At 48.7% G+C, this 22,127-nt stretch overlaps 1 protein-coding gene across 1 annotated transcript; it reads left to right on the plus strand.

The window, feature by feature from the left end:
* The first annotated feature begins 158 nt into the window (after positions 1 to 158).
* LOC149339957 (uncharacterized) lies at positions 159 to 20,487 on the plus strand. The gene is made up of 6 exons (XM_089548677.1): positions 159 to 1,035; positions 2,972 to 3,084; positions 13,736 to 13,845; positions 15,044 to 15,193; positions 15,785 to 15,882; positions 19,735 to 20,487. Exons 1-6 carry the CDS (start codon positions 626 to 628, stop codon positions 20,156 to 20,158), a joined length of 1,305 nt encoding a protein of 434 aa, XP_089404803.1. The 5' UTR covers positions 159 to 625; the 3' UTR covers positions 20,159 to 20,487.
* Positions 20,488 to 22,127: the final 1,640 nt, after the last annotated feature.

Below are 22,127 nucleotides of genomic sequence, written 5' to 3' on the forward strand. Positions count from 1 at the left end.
TTTTTTGCGATTGAAGGAAGAAGGAAGAGGAAAGTGCACAGGCCTGTCGACTGGATCCAGTTGAACTACGTTCACTGCCGCGTACAAACTGAGGTGTTGGGAGATGTGAGATGAAAGAATGTGAGGGGGAATCTTGGGGTATCTTTTGTCTTCGGTTCGGCGGACGCGGTGGTTGCGACGCACGTGTCTTCTTTTGCTTTTTCCTCTGATCTCTTTATCTACACGTGGCAGCGGTGGTGGCTCGGCTTGGCTCGAGCCAGTCGGCAGGCCCTTGCGCTTTCCTTTTGATTCCTTCTCTCAGTCGCAACAACAACATGTGAGATGAAAACGCGATAAAAATACGTTGTTCAGAATGCTTCCCCAATTCGCCCAGCAGCGCACACTGAGGAAGTACTTCTAGATAAGTCTAGGCTAAATTCACAAGCTTCGATACAAGCATTACGCAGCAGCGCCGTTCACAACTAGTGAAGGCTTCTCAGTGACGTCACAGTAGCCACGATTGGCTTTCTTCACGCTGGACCACGTGATATTGTATCCGGAAGCGTGCTTTGTGCAACGTGGCCGAAGCGGTGCGTTGCTGCACCCAGTGTCGTCGTGCGCGGTGCTGTGGTCACTTGCTGAGCTGATGGAAACAGCGATGGTCGATCGCGGAGGGCCGTCTCCGAGGCTCCTGTTGTGGAACTCGATTGCCAGGACCGCGAAGGGGGCGTTCGCTCCGCTGCTCAACGTGCATCACGGGTGCTTTTCGGACGAAGAGCAAAATTACCGATGCAACCAGGAAAATCTTCGCTGTTGCAATGGTGTTCGCTGTCTCCCGGAAGAGGTTGCGCGTCGCAGGGATGTGGAGGAAGGACCTGGGCCTTCTGCTCCTCCCCTTTGGACGGCCGTACCAAGGACGGTGAGCATGCTGGTTGCACTGGCCCACCGTAGACAGCCAGCGTCCCTCGCCTATCGGGCTCAGAACGAGTGTGCAGGTACGACTGCCGAAGTTGTCGTCGGCACTGATGGCTTGCTTTCTGCCAGCGTCGCCGGAAGGTGAGCCTCCCTCTCGTTCGCTGCACACGTAACCGTCGCGTCAGATAGGCGTTAAGATTGTTTTTGCTTAAGACACTTTTTATCATTTTTTGCTATGTTCTTTGAACCTTGTAAAACGATGCTGGATTGTTGGAAGTACGGTGCTAAATTGGAACTGTGGCCTGCTTTGAACCAATGTGTTTTAGCCCTTGACGAAATTACACCTTGTGAAGCAATCTTCAAGAGGCGTATCCTGAAAGTCCAGCCAAACTGCAGAGCAAAGTGCGTAGTCGGAATGGCTGGCGTCGATGCTTGGTATTGACTTTTTTTTTTCACCACTTGCCGATCATTTCATTGGGGGGATACAAGTCGTCCACCGTAAGCTTCGCTTTGACAGTTAAAAATGTCGTAAGAAGATAATATTTTCTCTAATGCTTTCGAAGAAAGATAGCATGTCGGCAAGCAAGATTAGCCCTTAAACATTCTCTTTATTTAAGAACGCCGCGATGTTGTTGTTGTTGGTGTTCACCTCATAGAATGGCGCATACCCACACAGGGGGATCGGCCATGAAGAGGGGTGCATAGAAAGTTTTTGAGATTTTTTTTTGTTTGTTATGGTTCAGTAGTTACGGCGCTCGGCTGCTGGCCCAAAAGACGCGGGTTAGATCCCGACCGCGGCGGTCGAATTTCGATGGAGGAGAAATGCTAGAGGCCCGTGTACTGTGCGATGTCAGTGCACGTTAAAAACCCCAGGTGGTCGAAATTTTCGGAGCCCTTCACTACGGCGTCCCTCATAGCCTGAGTCGATTTGGGACGTTAAACTGCCATAAACTATAAAATATAAACTACTCTTTATTCACCTGCCGCATCCTGAAGCAAGGTTGCATACGCAGCCGTCATTCCTCTGTTCATATATGTCACGTTTCGTGGCAGAGCCTGGGTCAAGGAACACGTCCCCGGTCAACACGGCCTAATCTCTGGGTGTGGCCTCAGCTCGCCTACCTAGTCTTGCCAACTTGCCGCAAACTTGGGAAACCTGGCATCTCTGGTATGAAATGAATGCATTGAGCCACGGCAGAGCACCGAGCAGCCCGGCGTCACTCGGGAATCACATGGACACACCGAACCATCCCCCCTCAGTGATAAGGCTCGAGTGCCATGCAATGCAGTGCTGAGTCACCACAATGCGGCCACATCTGTGCCATCTTGCTGATACGTGACCCTATAAACTCTGCCTGAAGACGGGAATCTCTGCAAAATGCCATTCACGATAACCAGGTTGGAGAGGCTGCAGACGTGAGATGTCTCTCGCAAGACGCTGCTCAGTTAATCGCTGCAGTTAAGAGGCACACTTTGCGAGTCGTAGCTGTTCGAGAGGCGTTTGGGGAAAACAGCCGCGGTGGCTCAGTGGTAAGCGCGTTCGACTGCCGAGCCCGGGAACACAGGATGAAATCTTGGCGGCCGCAGTGGCAGTGTTTCAATGAAAAGAAAGGCAAAAAGACGTCCCTTTGCCACAAGGTTTAGGTAAAGGTTTTAAATAACCCCATGCGGTCGAAATCAACCCGCAGCCCTCAACTACGACACCTCTTTGTTTCACTCCCGCCTTGACCTCTCCCTTACGGCGCGGTTCAGGTGTCCACCGCCTTTCATTGCTCCTTTTATTTTCCTGGAAAAATCAATTATTCATGCACTAATTTGATTCACGTACGCGTTGAATAATCCAAGAAGTTTCGCACTTCGCTGTCTTCTTGGCGCATCTGCTGCAGGTGCATTTGAATGCAACCTCTTGGCGACCGCTTACAGTGCCATGTTGCCTGACCTATGACTTTACCCTGTTGCCACGATCACACAAAAGACGTATTCTGCATCCCTCGTTAACCGCAGCTTGTATACATATACGTGGATTTACGACATGTGCTGACGTGTTACCCGTCGTGCTGTTCTGTTTTGCGCGCAGCTTACGCTGCCTTCACGTGCAGCTTCAGGGGCTCCGTATCCTCCAGCGCTACTTCGTCGCCGTTGATGTCCAACTGGATGGCGAGCGAGGTGATCCGTCCCGTTCTGAAAGCGGTACGTTCGAGCGCAGGATTGCCTTTCAGTTAACGACTGAGTACGCGTTGCCCTACCATCCGCATCCTTCCATGGCGCACTGCCAAATGGGCGTGTCAGTATATTTTCGTCTAACTTCGGTAACAATGACCTAGCCTGCTTGCTCTGTAACGCACCCAACCTTAATCAAACTTAATCAGTGCTTTAACCACCTCGTTCATTGTTTATTGCCGGTTGCCGTGTTGTGCTTTCTGTCGGAACCGCTCGGCACTGCTACACGATCAGCCGCATGGTGTGTTTGGCGATTGTGGGTGATGCCTCGGCGAGGCCTGCGGGTATGTTTCAGTGGCTTTGCTTTTACTAATGTTGTGGTGTATGAAGCAACTCTCGACGGTCTTACCTAGTAATTGCCCTGCCGCGGTGGCTCAGTGGTTACGGCGCTCGGCTGCCGACCCGAAAGACGCGGGTTCGATCCCGGCCGCGGCGGCTGAATTTTGTAGAGGCCCGTGTACTGTGCGATGTCAGTGCATGTTAAAGAACCCCAGGTGGTCGAAATTTCCGGAGCCCTTCACTACGGCGTCCCTCATAGCCTGAGTTGCTTTGGGACGTTAAACCCCAAAAAACTATAACGAGACAAGCCACAAAGTAAGAGGACGCTTAGACTTTTTAATTGCGAGCTCAGGTTACGTTGAGAATGTGCATTCCCTAACCAAGAGGGAGGTGCAGGGTACTTTTGAAAGTTTATTGCCCTTGTGTAAAACGTGGGCAAATGTATGGACCTCTTCATTCCCACACCCCAATTTCTTCCACGAGGCATGACTATGCATACTTTGCATAGTCACTTGTAAAGCGCCGAGTCATACTAAGTTGCAGAGTGATTGAGTCATGAGTGATGACTATGACTACGAGTGATGACTTTCATAGGGCATAGTAAGTTACGTTTCATAATTTATTACGATAAATGTTCGCTTACATGTGTTGTGACATCGTGAACCGGCGTACTGCACCATCCCAATTTCGTGCCACAGACGGCGGCGGAAGGCGGACAGCTTTTGTGTTCAAAGGGGATATAATGCTTTCGCATTAAAAAAAATAAGCATGAGAAATGATACGTTAACAGAAATGAATGATAATGAGTGCGTCCTTCCATCAGTGTCGGAACATCGAGTGGCATAATGGCCAGTCAATAACGGCCATCCCTCTCGTTAGGTTCTTTACCAGCGCCCCGCAGGGGCGTCTGATTCATGCAGACGTCGGTGAGTTGCGACACCACGGGTACCTGAGCATCCGCAGGGACATCTCCGCAGGGGGATGATGGTGAGCAGTGCGTCACCACGGACCCGAGCACCCGCGCTTAGCCGTGCGTGGCATAGCCGTGTCCGGGGAAAAGGGGATCCTGGTGGTTGAGCCGATGCCGAGCGTTTGGACCTTTAAGGCCCCTCGGCGGAGGCAACACACCACTTTGGCCCCAGCTTCCTGCAGACGGCACCTCCGGCCTGACCCGACCGGGGGAAATCGGCAGTCGCCTTTTCCTATCCTCCCCTCCATCTTTCACTTTCCTATTTCTTTCTTACAACTCTCCTGTCTCCTCCTCTTTTCTCGTTTTTTTTTTTTCACTTTTCTTAGGCGGCTAGGGTTAACCTTGTGTGACCAACTACCCTGAGTTGCGTCATATTTGGTTATAGCAGTGGTGTACAGCTGGCGTGGGCAGGGCTTGTTTTTCAAGTTACTGCCCCGTCCCCTTGTTGGGCTTCATGGTGGGTGGCTGGCACCATGGCCGAAGAACATTATTTTTTATGGCTTCTCTTACATTAAGTAATGATCGCACCCAGAAAAGAGTGCGGACCGAAGACCTTACAGCCCAGTGCTTCCAAAAAACTAAACAAACCTTTCCAAAGTACCACGTTATCTACAGTGAAACTGAAAAAACTGCCAGAAAGTTGTCCCCATTCATGGTTTCCAAATGTCTGACCGATGCTTTGTGCACGGGCTACAAGTTGTCAAAAATGCCTAGCGGTGACCTGCTTCTGGAAATTAAAGGCAGCAACCACCACTCCAAACTGTCCAGCATAGTTTCAATAGGGGACATTCCTGCTACAACTGCACACCGATCCTTGAACACGGTTCGTGGTGTGATATCAGAGTTTGACTTTCTTGACCTGACCGAAGACGAAATGCTTGAGGGTCTCAAGGACGAAAATGTCACAAATGTACTTCGTATCAAAATCAGAAAAGAAAACAAGGAAATACCGACCAAACATCTCGTCCTCACTTTCAACTCCAGCACCCTGCCCGAATATATTGAAGTAGGCTACTTCAAAGTCCGACACTACATTCCGAACCCCAGAAGTTGTTTCAATTGTCAGCGATATAGCCATGGGTCGCTGAGTTGCCGTGGTCGAAAAACCTGCGCAAAATGCGCCTCACACGAGCATGTTTCTGAGAACTGTGAAGCCGCAGCGCTGTGCTGCGCAAACTGAAGGAGATCATCCTGCCTACTCAAGATCCTGCCCAAGATGGAAAACTGAAAAAGAAATAATCACTCTGAAAACAAAAGAAAACATTTCATTCAAAGAAGCTCGTAATCGACTGTCACATAACATCAGCACATTCTCTTTCACTGCAGGAACAAATTTTGCTGATGTGGTGTGCAGGGGCGGCACACCACACCGGTCTCCGGCCAATGCCCTGGCAAAGCCTGAGGCAGGGCCTTCCCCGTCCCCGGCAGGCGCAGCCAAGGCTGCCCTGCCACCTCTCAAAAAGGGCCCGCCGGCCCCTCAGTCGGCTGCCCGCAAGGCTTCCCCCAGTCGGGAGAGGCCTGCAAACCGCCCACCGGTGGGATCTCCGCGGGCCTCCAGAGCCTCTAGCGAGGCGATGGACACAACGGAGGGCTCGCCTCCGCTGCAGCGGCGGCGCAGCTCTCTTGAAAAGAAAAGATAAGAGCCCAGTAACGGCACTCCCATAACCAGTATCGTAACCTCTTCAATACCCCCCCGACAGTTGTCCAACATGGCGTTCCTTGTACATTGGAACTGCCGTGGAGTATTAAATAATTACTCTGACATAAAAGAACTTCTAAACACACTTTCCCCTGTGGCTTTATGCCTACAGGAGACAAACTTAGGTCTCAAACAGCAGAATATCCTAAAGAAGTGTAAAGTATTTCGGTGCGACCGAGAGCAGGCTAACAGGCTCTCAGGAGGTGTTGCTATTGTTGTGCAGAGTGGAGTTGCAACACGTGAAATCAAGATTAAAACCAAATATGAAGCTGTTGCAGTCACCATCCTCCATTTTAAAACCATCACCATACGCTCTGTATATCTACAGCCACATCTATCAGTAGTACTTCATGCCTTGGAAACACTTTTACAACAGCTACCAGAGCCATATCTGGTAGTCGGTGATTTTAATGCTCACTCTGGTTTTTGGGGAAGTACACAAACAGGTACTAGGGGTCGTATTTCAGATTTTATTCTGTCAAACAATCTCTGCCTGCTCCATACAGGCAAAAACACATACTGTTCTCCAAGCTCGGGAAAAATACGCTGTATAGACTTGTCTTTTAGCTCACAGTCTATTTTTATGGATTTTAAATGGGATGTCCTTGACAACACCTACGGAAGCGATCATCTGCCAGTAGTAATCAGCTTGTCGTCATCACCATCAATCATCCCAAGCAAACCACGTCGCTGGAAACTTCACATAGCGGATTGGGAGCGGTTTCAGGAAAAAGCCTCTCTAGAAAAAATATATGCGGATCACGTTAATGTAGATGAACTAAATGAAATGATCACATCCTGCATAATTTCTGCGGCACGCCTGGCTATCCCTCAGTCCTCTGGGGTGGTTCGACAAAATCACAAGGTGTGGTATGGCAGAGAATGTAGAGAAGCGAAGAAGGTGCAAAATAAAGCCTGGGGAATTTTTAGAAGATACCCCACACACGAGAACCTTATAAACTTTCAAAAGGCGAGAGCTAATGCACGGCGTATCCGTCGCAATGCCGATAAGTCCTCCTGGAAAAACTATGCATCATCTATCAATAGCTCAATTACATCAAAAAAGATGTGGGAACAGGTGCATAAATTAGACGGCAAATTCTCTCCCTTTACAGTACCATTTCTAACAGCCCCTGGAACATAAACAAGTATACATGAACAGGCTGACATACTAGGACAAAATTTCTCTGACGTTTCAAGCTCTTCACACTACACATAGTCATTCTTAAAACTCAAAAACACAACTGAAAAGCAGAAACTTCCAACGACTGGCAGTACAAACGAAGCATACATTATTTACAATTCAGGAGATCCAAAACGTACTGTCCTCCGGTAAACAGGCGGCATCTGGCCCGGATGGTGCACATTATGAAATGCTTGCCCATCTGTCCGAAGCTGCTGTAGGGGCACTTTCGCAGTTATTCAACAAAATATGGGTGTCCGGAAAGATGCCGGAGGCTTGGAAAAAAGCAGTTATAGTACCGTTCTTAAAACCTGGAAAGCCGCCCACCTCCCTTAATAGTTATAGGCCCATAGCTCTTACAAGTTGCATAGCAAAATCATTTGAAAGTGTGCTCAACGTTAGGCTAATGTTCATTCTTGAATCACGTGAACTCCTTGACATCCACCAGTGCGGATTTAAAAAAGGATGTTCGACAACTGACCATCTTGTCCGTTTAGAAAACACAGTCCGAGAGGCGTTCATACACCAATAACACTTTCTGGCAGTCTTCTTTCACATGCAGAAGGCGTACCATACCACATGGAGATATGGGATTCTACGCGACTTAGCAGATCTTGACATTCAGGGTAGGATGTTGAACTGCCTGAAGGATTTCCTGTCAGACCGGTCTTTTCAGGTGCGCCTGGGTGGTGGAACTTTATTTCCAGCAGATATAGAGGAGCGACCCGAAGTCACCCCCCGCTTAAACGGCGGCCGCTATCCCTTGGGCAGCGGCGGCGTCTTCAGCCAGCTGGAGGAGCTTGATCTGTGTCCCCGGGTCGGGGCTGAGCAATAGAGCCTCCCAATGATCAGAGTCGGTAATGAAGCGACTCTCGGGTAGGGACTGCGGGCAGTTCCAGATCATATGATTTAGATCGGCTTTGGCATCACAATTTTTGCATTTGTCTGAGTAGAGTCTCTTCGGTGCAACCCTTTCGAAGAGGTTTGTCCAGGAGAATGGGGTACCGGAGGGCTGTATCCTAAGTACTACTCTTCTTGTCGTGAAAATGAATTCCATAGCGAAAATAATTCCAAACTCCGTTATGTATTCCGTGTATGTCGACGACCTTCAGATTGCTTGCACGTCCTCCAGCCTGTCAACGTGTGAGAGGCAGATACAACTCACATTAAACAAGCTATCAATCTGGGCAGACAAAAATGGGTTCAAGTTCTCTCCACAGAAAACAGTGGCTGTTGTTTTCTCGCTTAAAAGAGGCTTGCAGATCGATCCGAACTTACACCTAAATGGAACCACACTACCGGTAAAACAAGAACATAAATTTTTAGGAACAACATTTGATAAAAAACTTACATTTCTGCCGCACATAAACTTCTTGAAAGTAAAGGCCTCCCGTGCAATGAATATTCTTAAAGTACTCTCAAGGAAACGCTGGGGATCTGACAGAGCATGCCTCCTTCACATCTACCGTTCTCTAGTGCGCTCATATCTGGATTATGGGAGTATAGTGTATAACTCGGCAAGGCCTTCATATTGTTACGTTGCCCGAAAGGCTAGTCACAAACAAGGGCGACCTGAGCGCACAACACAACAACACAGGAAGCACCGAACAATAGCGCGCGCACACCAGTCAGGCACTTCCTTCTCATCGTCTTCTGTGAATATCCGTTGCATGGCCCCCCGTCCGGAAAAACACCGTCACGGTGTACTGGATGACTTCGAGCGGCAGGGCGAGAGGTAGGGTTTCAGGCGAGAGAGAGGCGTAGGCGACGGCGGAGGTCAGCACTCATCACGGAAATATGGGCACCGGTGTCAATAAGGGCGCGCACGGGAACACCGTCAAATGTAACGTCTAGCAGATTGGGTCGAGTCGTCAGTAGAGGGTTTGAGGTCCGGGTCGTTGATGCAGCGTCACCTCCGGGAGCTGCATCACTTAGTTTTCCCGATGAGAGGGGCGGTAGGACGCAGCAGTCGAAACACGAGGCGACTGCGGTGAGCGTGAGCGGCGGGCTAGCGGCGAAGGCGAACGGGAGGACTGTCGTGGAGGTTGATCGGCGGCCTCAGACGTCTCGGATGGGCGGCGGGGTGAAAAGCGGCGTGTGTAGTTTGGACGGTAGTAGGAGGTGTCTCGCGGGGGTGACGACCAGGGGCTGCGGCAGTGGCGGGCAATGTGGCCGACCCGAGAGCATTGAAAACAGATTGGGCGGTCGTCTGGCGTGCGCCACTCATTCGGATCGCGGTAACGCCGTGGTGAATAATAGGTGGGACGGAAAGGGACTGGAGGTGGTGGCTGTGGGGACGAGTTTCCGATGGCGCACAAAGCCGAAGGGAGGTTGAGATGGGCGAGTTCTTGCCGCACGACAGCCTGAATAAGCGACACGGAAGGCAGTGTGTCATTAGGTGTGGTCGATGATGTTACCACAGGGGCTAGGGCTTCGAGTTCACGGCGAACAATTCTTGTCACAGTGTCGGTGACAGGAGGAGACGCTGAGGGCACTTGAGTTTGAAGTCGTTGGTCCTGGCAAGAAGATGTAGCGGCTGTGTTTGGAAGTCGGGAAAACTGCTGAGAAATGCGACGGCTTTTGACTTGTTCGAAGCGACGGCACTCCTTGATAATGCTGTCAACAGTTGTGCAGTCTTTGCAAACGAGCAGATGAAAGGCATCGTCAGCAATGCCTTTCAGCACGTGGCCCACCTTTTCGGACTCGCCCATGGTGGCATCGACTTTGTGGCAAAGTGCCAATACGTCCTGTATATAGGCCACGTAACTTTCCGTCGACGACTGCGCACGAGAAGCAAGCTGTTTTTTCGCAGTGATCTGCCTATCGTCAGGTCTTCCGAAGAGTGCTCGCAATTTCTCTTTGAATATATCCCAACTTGTAAGTTCTTCTTCGTTGGTTTCAAACCACACCCTCGCCGTTCCATTCAGATAGAAAATTACGTTAGCAAGCATTAACGTTTGATCCCACCGGTTATATGCGCTTACTCTTTCGTAAAGGCTTAACCAGTCGTCGACATCGGCGCCGTCGTTTCCCGAAAATGTACCGGGGTCACGGGACGAAGCCATGACCACGAAAGGAGCAGCAGAAGTGGTCGGCGACTCGCTGGGTGGGGCCATGATGGTAGTAGCACCGGTTTGACGACCGCTTCGGAGCTCCGTGGTACTGGTAACGATACCCAGCACCTCCACCAAAGATGTTACGTTGCCCGAAAGGCTAGTCACAAACAAGGGCGACCTGAGCGCAGAGCGAACAACACAGGAAGCACCGAACAATAGCGCGCGCACACCAGTCAGGCACTTCCTTTTCATCGTCTTCTGTGAATATCCGTTGCAATATCTAAAAAGATTAGATCCAGTTCATAATTTAGGTGTCCGCCTTTCTTGTGGAGCATACAGAACGTCTCTGGTAATGAGCCTTCATGTTGAAGCAAATGAGCCATCACTAGAAGACAGAAGAAAAGCACTTACATGTGCATATATTCTTAGAATTATGTCGCGAACAAAACACGCGTGTTATTCAATCGTCACAACATGCCCGTCTCGAATAATATTTACAAATAAGCCCCAAGCAACCAGGCCTTTGCTAATGCGGTTTGAGGAGATCTGCCGAGAACTTGACTTATCAGAAACATTACCAAATGTTGCAGAACGTTGCGACGCATTTGCCCCTTGGTACAGTTCTCCGCTGGTCTGTGATATGTCTTACACAGTTCAACAAGAGACAAACTCCAGCAGAACACATCTCACAAGAGTTCCTTACACTAAAGAAAAAATATGATAGCTACACCGAGTTCTACACAGACGGATCGAAAACTACAGGTTATGTTGGAAGTGCAGTTGTGGAAGGAAACTGGGAAAAAATAGTAAGGCTTCCTCAGTGTACATCAGTTTTTACAGCCGAGTGTTATGCTGTGTTTCTTGCTACGGAGAAAATAATAAGCAAGAACATCGAAAACAGTATTATCTACAGACTCCCTCAGTGTACTGAAAGCACTACAGTCCAGAAATGCAGTCATGCCATCACTAGGTACCGTCATACATAACATAACATAACAAGGATCGTAACACAAGGGCATAACATAAAATTATGTTGGGTTCCAAGCCAGGTTGGAATTGACGGTAACGAGAGAGCGGACGCATGCGCTGCTCAAGCCCACAACAAGGAAATACAGAAAATAAGCATGCCACATAATGATTGTATGAAGTCAGTTCAGAGCAGACTGAGGAACAAATGGCAGAGCACATGGAATAGTCAGATAAATAACAAGTTACTTAATAAAACCAATATTAGGAGAATCGAAATCATGCACACATCAGGAACGCTTTTTTGAAGTTATTTTATGTCGTTTACGTATTGGACACACACACACATTACCCACAACTTCCTACTAACAAAACAAGACAAACCTACCTGTGAAAAATGCGGAGATGAACTCACAGTAACTCATATTTTAATCTCGTGCAGAGAACTTGAAACACTCAGAAACAAGTTTTTTACCCCGTTTCACAACCAACACATCCCTCTTCATCCGTCATTGGTTTTAGGTGAAGAAGCTCTTATTGATAAGTCAAGCGTTTTTAACTTTTTAAAAGAAGCCTATGTAGTCGAAAAACTCTGAATTCCTACCCCGTGCTTTACAATTTATTGACACACCTCATCCACCTTCTCCGTCGTGAGAAGACTGCTGAGGTTACTATTCCGTCGTTTGGGGACCTCGAGATTCTTGCACAGCCAAGGATGGCTGCTGAGGTTGCCGACCCTCTTTAAAGCTTTTACCATAAGTCACTTTTAAAATTTTGTCTTATCTTTTTACTAAGTTCCACGAATTAAATTTTTAGGCCCTTTACACCGCCGTTCATTTAGACTTTTTTTTATGACATCCTACATAAAACAATTTTCTATACCCTGAGCTTGGCGCATGATAGCCTTAGTCGCTTATGGGCCACTAAACTCAACTCAACTCAACTCTTTACCAGCGGATAACCGAATCCGTACCACAGTAATCCGGAAGCCACTGAACACGCTCAATGCCAGTCTGAAGGCACCACTTGGCGGGAATTGTTACGGTGCCATACAGACTGGAGTGCCAAATCCCCGCTCTCGCCCTGCGGCTTTTGTTTGTAAGTGCCATGAAAATCAAATGCAACAGCAGATCTGCTCAGAGCGGTCAAGGCAAAAAGTGTATCTGCAAAATTAAAAATGGACCAGGTTCGCCTGGCAATAAAAAGCGGTAGGATTTTAACTAAATCGAATTGACGCGCGAAAGCATGTTTTTAGCCTTGCTGGCTCATGGTTTTGCTTTCCTGGGTCATCCACGAAGACACACTATCTAAGGGGGAAAAGTTCGTGGACGAAATCACTAAGTGCTTTGGAGATTGCACATTTAAGAAACGTAAGGCGGAAAACAAAATTTCTCAACGAGCGAAGCTGCGTGAAGAAACGTGAATGAAGCCCTGAGGCTTTGCCGCATTGTGAACAGGCGCAAGTCAGAGGAATGCAATTTTTTTAAGGGGATTTCTGAAGATTTTTTATCATTTTCAGATCACCCTCACCGGTATCTCGGACGTATTTAGCACGGCTGCACGTTATTAAAAATACACCGAATTTCACCAAAATCTGGACGCCTTTATAAAGTTAAAACAGTCACCAGCGCTCACTATAGTGTTCATGACGGCCTTGCTTCAGCAGCCCGTAGAGTATCGGCATGTCTGGCGACGATATTATTCAGGTTAAGCTCCGATCGAGGTTAAGCTGATGTGATCTATTCGCATCGCCGCGGGTTCGAAACCCAGTCGCGACAAAATTTTGAAGCGAAAGCTTCGATGCGGGACCTCGGGCTTCAATCGTGGACCGTGTGAATTTGACCTTCAGCTGAGATAGAGGTCAGACCATGAAAAAGAGAAAACGAAACTGAATTAATATCCATGCCTGGGAGTCGAAAGCGCGGCTGCGCGAATAATCTCTTTTAGGGCCGCTCAGCGAGATCACTAGGCTATCGCCGCAGCCAACTCGCCTCATGCTAAACCGCACCACACTCTCGCACTGTGCATTGAAGAGCGTCGTCTTCATCAACTTCCATCTGCTCCGTCCCGCGGCACTGCCTGCTCATCGTCGTCTTCTGCGTAGAACAAATACGTGCTTTCGCTCCGATTCGAATGTATTAAACATTTCCTGTAGTTTTTTTTTTCATTTCTGCACCCTCATGGTCAGGCAAGTCACAAGATTCTTGGTTGGGTTTGACCCCGTGAAGCAGGCTGCACGGGGGTGCTGCTACTTGCATCACATCACCCTTGGGAGTAGGCATACAGTGCTTAAGTAGCCTCGAACGTTACGTAGCAGTTGTCTTTCAAGGTAATTTATGCCGCCTATTAGGTTTTCGATGTGAGCTCGTTTTTTTACTTGGCTTTTGTTCCTCCGCCTCACTGTTGCTGTCCACACCTCGTTCGGTATATGAGTCACTTTTCCCGGCATCTATCTTGTTTCAACGCAGCATCCTACTTGGTACCCATGCCAAACCTGCTGGACGGCCTCGGTTGGGCCCACTCGCCACTGACGCTCGATTTGGCGGCGACTCTTCGAGAGCGGTCTCGGCGCGCCTCGGTGAGTGCCACGGTGGTCGCATCACGCAGTTGGAGTTTTGGACATTCAGTGCTCTCGTGCACGCGCCATACGCACGAACACGTTCAGAAGCGTCAACTTCAGCCGCTACTTCTCTTCCTGAATGAGGATCTCACTTGTACATTTCGCGGCTGAGTTCCTAAAGCGGTTTAACGCCTTTAACAAAGCTAGCTGTTAAAGCAAATGTTCCTGGCCCCCGCGTAATAGCAGCTACCGTCGTGACCATTGTGTGTCCGCGATCACGTGGTCAACGCGTGCACATAGCCCGTGCCTCTCGCCTTACACGAACGTCGTCGTCGTCTGGTGGGGTATGCGACTGCAACAAGGCGGAGCTCAACGCCTTTCAAGAAAACGTACCAAAATGGCTGCATGGCGCGGCATCCTGCTCGCCTGCGCGCTAGGAGCCGCAGCAGTTATGGTAAAGCCGTGGCTCATCAGTCGCGTTTCGGGAGGGCCATGGATGCACCCGAGGCGGAGCGTCTTCAGTGCACGTATGCGGGAGGCCGGAGCCTGAAACCTCAAGAGCCTCATGGGTGGAAAGAGGTCGAATGCTCTCGGGACGCTGCCCGCGAACGCGCTGTTCGACAAGATGGTCGTGGCCGTTATACAGCATTTCTCACACCATGAAGCACTAGTGGTAACCCTTACAAAGCAAACATCCTCATACACACATGCCTGGCAGCGGCATTGAAAGCAAATGCAGCAATTGCAAAATCACTAGTGAACCGTCTAGCGTCCATCATCCGCATTACCAGGGGTCAATCGTAACTTTTTCTTTCTTTCGGTGCACTCGTTACGTTGGTATGGTTGTCAATGGGTGTTTACAAGGAGGTGACGTCCACCTCTGCTCCTAACTTGAAAGATCCGTTATTTACATTGGTTGTATATGTAGCTCGTCGTCTTGTTACACAATGATATAAACCAGGTTTCAGCCATATAACTATGCAGTGTGCTATCCAGGATGAGAGTCTTGGTGCAATTTCGTAACCAAGAACGCATGCGCTCACGTGCCGGCCAATGAGGATGCCAAGTCGGGCGAGGAATAGCTTCCCTCGAGTGTCCAGGGTGATCACTAAATAGAGGAGCTCCTTGGAGTGCCGCTCTTGTGGGTTCGGGAGGAGATGATGCTGTTACTGAACATAATCTGATCCAGTACTCGCGCATCTCATTTTGCCTTTAGTTTCGGACGCATGCTGCTCGACATTGGGACATTCGTTACCGAGTGACAGCGCGGATCCTTCCACTCGCCGAGGACTGTTGGCCCAGCGGCGAGGAGCCAGTGCTGATTCTCCTCAAGGAAGGCTCGCTTCAGGATGTGCTTTCGGGCAAGGTGAGAGCTCAGATTCTGTCGTAGTGCCCCTTGACCACACAGAGAAGAACCGCAGTCCACGAACTTGTCGTGAACAAAGCTCTGAGAATCCACGGTTAAGTTTAGTCCCACTAGGATTTACGCTGATAAAACCTTTAACATCGTTAGCTGTAATCTTCGATGCTAACCTATTACCCCTGCAATGAAAGATTCTATGCGGGCAATGTGCATACGTCTAGCCTATCGATCCAAAATTGGTGATTGTAACTACTTCCTTCACGCAGGAAACTTATTCGTCTCATAACTAGCTGAAACCCCGCTTATTTAAGATCTGCCACTGTTTTGTACCATGTGCGGTGCCAGCATTCTGCAGCCTCCATTATTTTTTGGTAACGATTATGCCTTTAGATAGAATTTTCGGCGTCCTATCGGTACGTGCTTTCAGCGAAAGGAAGCACTAAATTCACACTCGCATTGACAAAGAACCAGACAGACTCTTTGGCTTTCTTCTCAACTTGTAGTGTCTGAATTTTAGGCTTTGTTTGCCATCAGAGATCACTGGAAGGCTGTATGCTTTCGATGAAGTGAGGTGAACTTTCCCTTGTTTCACAGGGGATGAGCAGACCGAGAACCATCTTTCCTGACATCCAGGACCTGACGTGTCCTCAAGACTCGCTCTGGGAGGCTGGCGCCCTTCACCCGCCCTTAAGGTTGGTGACATTCAATGTAGCCATCACTCGTTGCTACGCACGTGCCCGTTGTTACGCATAGTTGCAGTCTAGGTTGAGTTGGGAAATATTACAATTGTTTACCCGTGTGAGCGTGAGAGGGATTGGTAGATTGGAAAGCTATTGCGTCGTCATCGTTATTCATTGTTCAGTCAAAGGTAATTTTGTGTTGCAACAGGAACAGGGGACATGACTGCAGCGCAAGAACCACATTCGTACTGGGAAAAAACACGCGCCCGGACGAACCTGCTGTGTGTTCCTTTCTAGTGAATGTGGCTCTTGCGCTGCAGTTATGTTTCCAGGAAGCAGTCGGCTCGATCAAAAGTTTATTTTACTGAAAAACGGGGTCCTGCATCTCAGAGGAAGTTCTCATAACTGTTAAGCCAGGTGGTCGCTATGAACAGATTATGACCGTGGAGTCAGTGCAGTGGCTGCATTATCAGGCACTCATCATCTCCCCATGTCTGTCACCGTGGTAGCAGCTGTTATACTCGCACCTCTTCACAGCCAATGGTCAGTCGCTGCTGCTGACCCAAAAAACACGGCGGTTGAATTTCGATGGAGGCGAAATTCTAGAGGCCCGTGTATTCTGCAATGTCAGTGCATGTTGAAGAACCCCAGGTGGTCGAAATTTCTGGAGCCCTTCACTACGGCGTCCCTCAGTCTGAGTCGCTTTGGGACATTAAACCCCCGTAAACCATAAACCAAACAAAATACGGTGTACTAGGAGCCAGTATCGCAAGATTGATATTTTCGGAACCACGTGACTAACTGGTACCATGATGGCCTCTGTTACCACGAAGTGAACCTTATGGTCACTTGAACTGTACTTGAGAGCTGAGGGCTCAGAAGTAGAGGAACAAAAGTATCCTCTCACAGCAGATTTCATCGCTTGTTCAGGCCGCCGCTGTGGCTCAGTGGTCATGGCGCTCGGCTGCTGACCCGAAGACGTGAGTTGGATCCCGGCCGTGGTGGTAGAATTCCTATGGGGGCGAAATTCTAGAGGCCCGTTTACTGTGCGATGTCAGTGCTCGTTAAGGAACCCCGGGTGGTCGAAACTTCTGGAGACCGTCATTACGGCGTCCCTTATAGCCTGAGTCGCCTTGGGACCTTAAATCCCCAAAAAAATTAACTAAACTTATCGTTTGTTCAGCCTGAAAGTCTGGCTGTGTGCGCCTTTCGAACATTAAAAAAAAAAATGTGGGAGCGATCAGGGTAATTGACTGTTGCGGCGGAATGCGTTTCTTTTTTTGTTTTTTAGGAAAGGAAATAGCGCAGTAATTGTCTCTCATCTCGGTGGACACCCGAACCGCGCCGTAAGGTAAAGAAGGAAGCTTGGAGTGAAAGAGGTGCCGTAATGGAGCGCTTCGGAATAATTTAGACCAGTTGGGCATCATTAACGTGCACTGTCATCGCACTGCACTCGGGCACTTTTTCGCCTCCATCGAAACGCGGCCGCCGCGGCCTGGCTCGAACCCGGGAACTCAGACTCGGTAGACGAGTGCTCTAACCACTGAGTGACCACGGCGGGTTCGCATGCGCTTTTGGGCTCGAGCGTTCCTTGTTTGTCGACTATTACCAGGAAATCGTGCGGTAACTGTTTCACTTCTCGGGGAACACCACAACCGCGCCGTGAGGGAAGGTAGGGAGGCGATAGTGAGAGGAAAGAGGCGCCGTTATGAAGGGCTCCGAGTGAACGATCTTTTCAGGGTACTGCGTTCTTCCTCATCCTGCCACCGAATCAGGAAGCTTCATGGCTGGCCGTGACTGATGTTCCAAACACTGCAATCGTACCCGTGGTTCCTCGTGTATCCGCCTTCGCAGCATCATTACAATAAGTGATATATTCTACTTCTACATAGTTGGCACAATGAACAACACGGATACTCAGAGTAAACGTAGAACAATCATTTTCTTGACTTTTTAAAATATATTTCGCATATGTATGCGGATTCTAGGGGAGAGCCAGAGGATTAGGAAGCCCGCCGCTCTATGAGAAGTCCCTGCAAATGATATTTGCTGTTTTGGCAACATTGGGCCACTGCAGCCATATTTCTTCAAAGCCCGGTGTCGCGGGGAAAAGAGCGCGGCACTCCGAAAAGTTTAGTGACTCTAGAGCGTTCGGCATAAATTTTACCACCTGGCTTTAGCTTTGCACTGCAGATGGGCGTTTTATTTAATTTTTTTTTCATTTTGCTTCTCCCGAAACGCGACCAATCCTGCGTCCTCGTACTCAGCAGTCGAACGCCCTTACGACTGAACCACCTCGGCGGGTCATAAAGCCGCATGGCGCTGCAGTATGGAGGTGGGCGCCTGGGTATGTGAGCGCGAGATGAAAGCTTCCAGACATGTTGGGTTGGCTCGCCAGGGCGTGTGATAACACTTATTCGGCGTCGCCTAGCGATCGTAGCGTCCACTCCACTGCGAACCACTTGTGAGATGGAAAATGGCGGCGCTGAACTTCATCCACCAAGGGTATGCCGGGAAGAGGTTTCGTTTTTGGCTTGGATAGTATTGCACCAAACGTAGATTCAGTCGTAAGAATACAAATGCTCCCGAACCAAATATGAAAGGAGTGCTTTATTAAATTCCATACGAGTGTGATGCCGAACATTCGCTGATGCTACAGCTAAATTTTGCCCACGTTTAATTTATTCGTGCAAAACTTGCTTGGTCGTGTAAGAATTGGGCGTGCTAGATTTCTTAATTAATCATGCTCAATTTAAAAAAAAATTCAATCTGCACAGAATGAAGAACATCGCGGATGCAGCCACTCTTTCAATCTGTACAGAGTGAAGAACATCGCGGCTGCAGCCACTGTATCACTGCCAAGCCATTGTTCCGCGGCAGAATCTATTTCCAGCCCAACACTAGCCAAGCGAAATGCAAAACCTCATATTCCCTGGATGCCCTTTGTAGATGAAGCGTTTTTATTGCGAAAGCAATACTACGCCAGGTCTAACCGCTCGTCGCGTGGTGTGGACTCCCCTGCTCCGCCGCCGCGCCTAAAAGATGGTGTGACGCCAGCCTCTCCGTTGCTATGGCGACGCGTGACGTCAACTTGCTCTCTACACCGCAGCCAAGAGGAGCCGGTCGTGCCGCGCTCCTCGAGGAGTCTCGCCATGAAAGTCACCGACGAGTTTATATCTGAATAGTTGCTCTACTGCTTCTGAACAGTTGGAGGCGACAGCCAAGGAAGCTAGGAAGAATGCAAGAAAGAGGTTACAACGTGCCCGAGAAACGGAAGAACAAGAAGAACGACTGCGGAAACGACGAGAAGCGGAAGCAGCTAAACGAGCTGTATCGAGTTCAGAAGCTGGGATTAGGCAAGCTAAACGGAATGAAGCCAAGTGGGAACAACGTGCTCAGGAAACAGAGGAACAACGAGAAGAACCTTTGCGAAAACGACGAGAATCGGAAGCAGCTAAGCAAGCCATGCTTTCGCACCCAACCAGGTTTAACCGGAGCTAAACCACACCAATTTTTTTTTAGTAACTTGCATGAACGCTGGGGCCACATTACCCACCCAGTAATTTTGAGAAGCACTGTATGGTAGCATGACTGATAACGCGTCTGACTACGGATCGAAAGATTCCAGGTTCGAATCCTGGCAGGTTCATTTTTCTTAGAGCTGCATGCAGGGGTGGTCACATTTGATTCGGATATCAGAGGTGACATTCGGCAGGGGAAGGTCTATGATACAGCTCTCGCTGTGATATAAATGGTTGGCTGATCCACTGCTGTGAACTAGACAGTATACCATGATGGCGCCTCATGGGGCTCGCTCCACCTCCTCTAAAGTTCTTTATCAACTACCTTGACGCGTTCTTCCAGTGCCCTCTCGCCACCCACGCGCTGTGGCGGACCCCCTTTCGAACAGCCCTGGCCCATGGCGCACGCGTGCAGCTGGGACCTCAACCACGATGTGCGGGCAGCGCTGGCTAGCTGCCAAGGCTCGAGCTTGTGGACGCAGCCGCCGACTGCTGCCGTAGACCGTTGCTGGGAGTCTTCTCCAGCGCCGCACGACATAGATGCACCCAAGGGCCACGCGGTATTCTACAGAGACCTGGATGCCGAGGCCTCCTTGCGTCTGCTGCACCTGCAGCTGCAACAGGCGTCTTCGGTGGAAACCTCGCAGCAGCGTTGGAGCAACGGCGACGAGGATAATCTGCTTCAGTTTCGTGCCGGCGGTTACGAGGACACCCCAGCTAAATGGGCTGACAAAAGGGATTCCTTTAATACGGTTTTTAAATTTTAGCACTCACAGATTTGTTTAGAGTTTGACGATACCGTTTTACCGCTTGCTTATTTTTTTTTCATTTAAATTAAGTACATTTGTGTTTTAACTTCGTGTATCCATGCCGTTGCACACAAGAGCATGAATTATTTTCCAAAGTGTAAACCTATACCGTTTATTCTGGTGTTTGCTTTGCGATGTGCTTCGGCAAGAAATTTATGCAATAGTTAGGTTTTTTTTATTGTTGTGTTAACCGTATTTTTACTTTGGTTGCACTGAAATAAAGAAAATCACACAAAAGGATCCCTTCGTTTCATTTTAACGGTTTGTAGTCCCGGAATGTAAGGTTAGACTTGGTGACCTGTCTGTTGTTAGCTAGGCATTTACACTACGGCTGCGTGAATATAGGGCTGCGCGAGTTTGTAGTAGGAATATAAATAAAAAAAAATTGCTTCGATTATCGAATCGAATATCCGATCGGTATGAAAACTACTTTCAAAACCTGTCTTTTTTTCTTCAAAATAGTACCTTGTCCTTGCCACCGGAAAAAAATTAGACTACTCCACACCATGCAAGAAAAATAAACATGCACAGAAATGTATGCTGCTAGATTAGCCAGCATAACAAAGGTTGAAATTTTAAATGGCCTGTCTGATCACAAACTTGTAATGTGTTCTGTCCCGCATCATCATAGTGCCCCTTGTTTTCCATCTACAATAACGTACCCAGACTACAACCGAGCTGACGACACTATACTCCGTTTCATACATAGCTGTCAACGCTGCCGAAGGTACGAAAGTAGTCCGCTGCAAAAAAAACAAGCAAAATGTGTTCGTCCGCCTCGCGTCGTGGCTGAGTGGTACGAAGCGCGCGCCTGTGCGTTCATTTTACAAATGGCCTAGGTTCGACTCCTGGCTCAGGTGGTTTTTTTATTGTTTTTTTTTTATTTCTCTTAAAAGATTCATTAGGTAGAAACTCGAAATTGTCAGTCTAATACCTACTTTGAAAAACACAGCGCTGTTTACTTGTCTCGAAGGGAAAAGGCAGTGTAGTGTACGGCATACATACGATGTAACTCGAGTCGGATTGCGTTGACTGCAAAGCTGTCATATTTAACACTGCTAGAGCTAGATATGGTCACCTTCCTAGGTCGTTTTTGTGGTGATCTTATTCCAGTAGCGAGACCTTCCTTCTTGAACCTCGCAACTGTCCGAGGGCTCACCCCGGTCATCTCGCCCACAGTTTCGAGTACTTCACGCACTTTCTTCTCCGGGAAGCGCTTCCTTACGCTAGAGTAAACGTTGACAATAACCTGCTTGGAGTCTTTCGGAATTTTCGGAGATTTCAGCTTGGAGAACGGGCGAGCAGGAGATGTTTTTGAAGCTGCAGTGGGCGAAGAAAACAAGCGAGTAGGCGATAGCGGTGCCATTTCCGCATACTCGGAAACCGAAAGACGAAAGCAGACGACATCGCCGGCCGGCTAGCTGCGAAAACCTGATACAGGAGGAGCCGAAAAAAACCAGAAAACTAAGGCACTCTGTTTTGAAGAACATTAAAGATAAAGCAATCTTTTTGCAAAATAAAACACATTATCATTATACTGCAATATCAACCAACATTTACTTTAATTTTGAGTTCATTACTCTTTTCACTTTCGACGCACTACATTACGATGCGGACGAGGAGCGCGAACAGGCGCCGCAGCCTTGGCTGTGTTGACAGCTATGTATGAAACGGAGTATACCATACTTGATACTTTATCACACGAACTAACACCGTTTCAGCAACTCTCAGATGACATTAATACTGACATAGAAACATTGTGGAGATTCAAAAACGTTTTGTCATATTGCGTTACTAATTATGTGCCTACCAAGACTAAGAGAATACGCAAACGTAATCCATGGATAACTCGAACCGTAATTCATGCCAAGCGAAAAGTTCGACGGCTGAAAAAAGTGCAGAAACGCCATCCATCACCAAAAAGATC

Source organism: Amblyomma mixtum, chromosome 6 (genome assembly GCF_055824585.1).
Source record: "Amblyomma mixtum isolate Tamu chromosome 6, ASM5582458v1, whole genome shotgun sequence".
NCBI classification, from domain to species: domain Eukaryota; kingdom Metazoa; phylum Arthropoda; class Arachnida; order Ixodida; family Ixodidae; genus Amblyomma; species Amblyomma mixtum.

Coding starts and splice junctions, on each gene's coding strand:
- LOC149339957 (XM_089548677.1), top strand. CDS start 626: ATGGAAACAGCGATGGTCGATCGCGGAGGGCCGTCTCCGAGGCTCCTG. Junction 1,036..2,971: donor TCTGCCAGCGTCGCCGGAAG/GTGAGCCTCCCT, acceptor TTTTGCGCGCAG/CTTACGCTGCCTTCACGTGC. Junction 15,883..19,734: donor GCCCTTCACCCGCCCTTAAG/GTTGGTGACATT, acceptor GCGTTCTTCCAG/TGCCCTCTCGCCACCCACGC.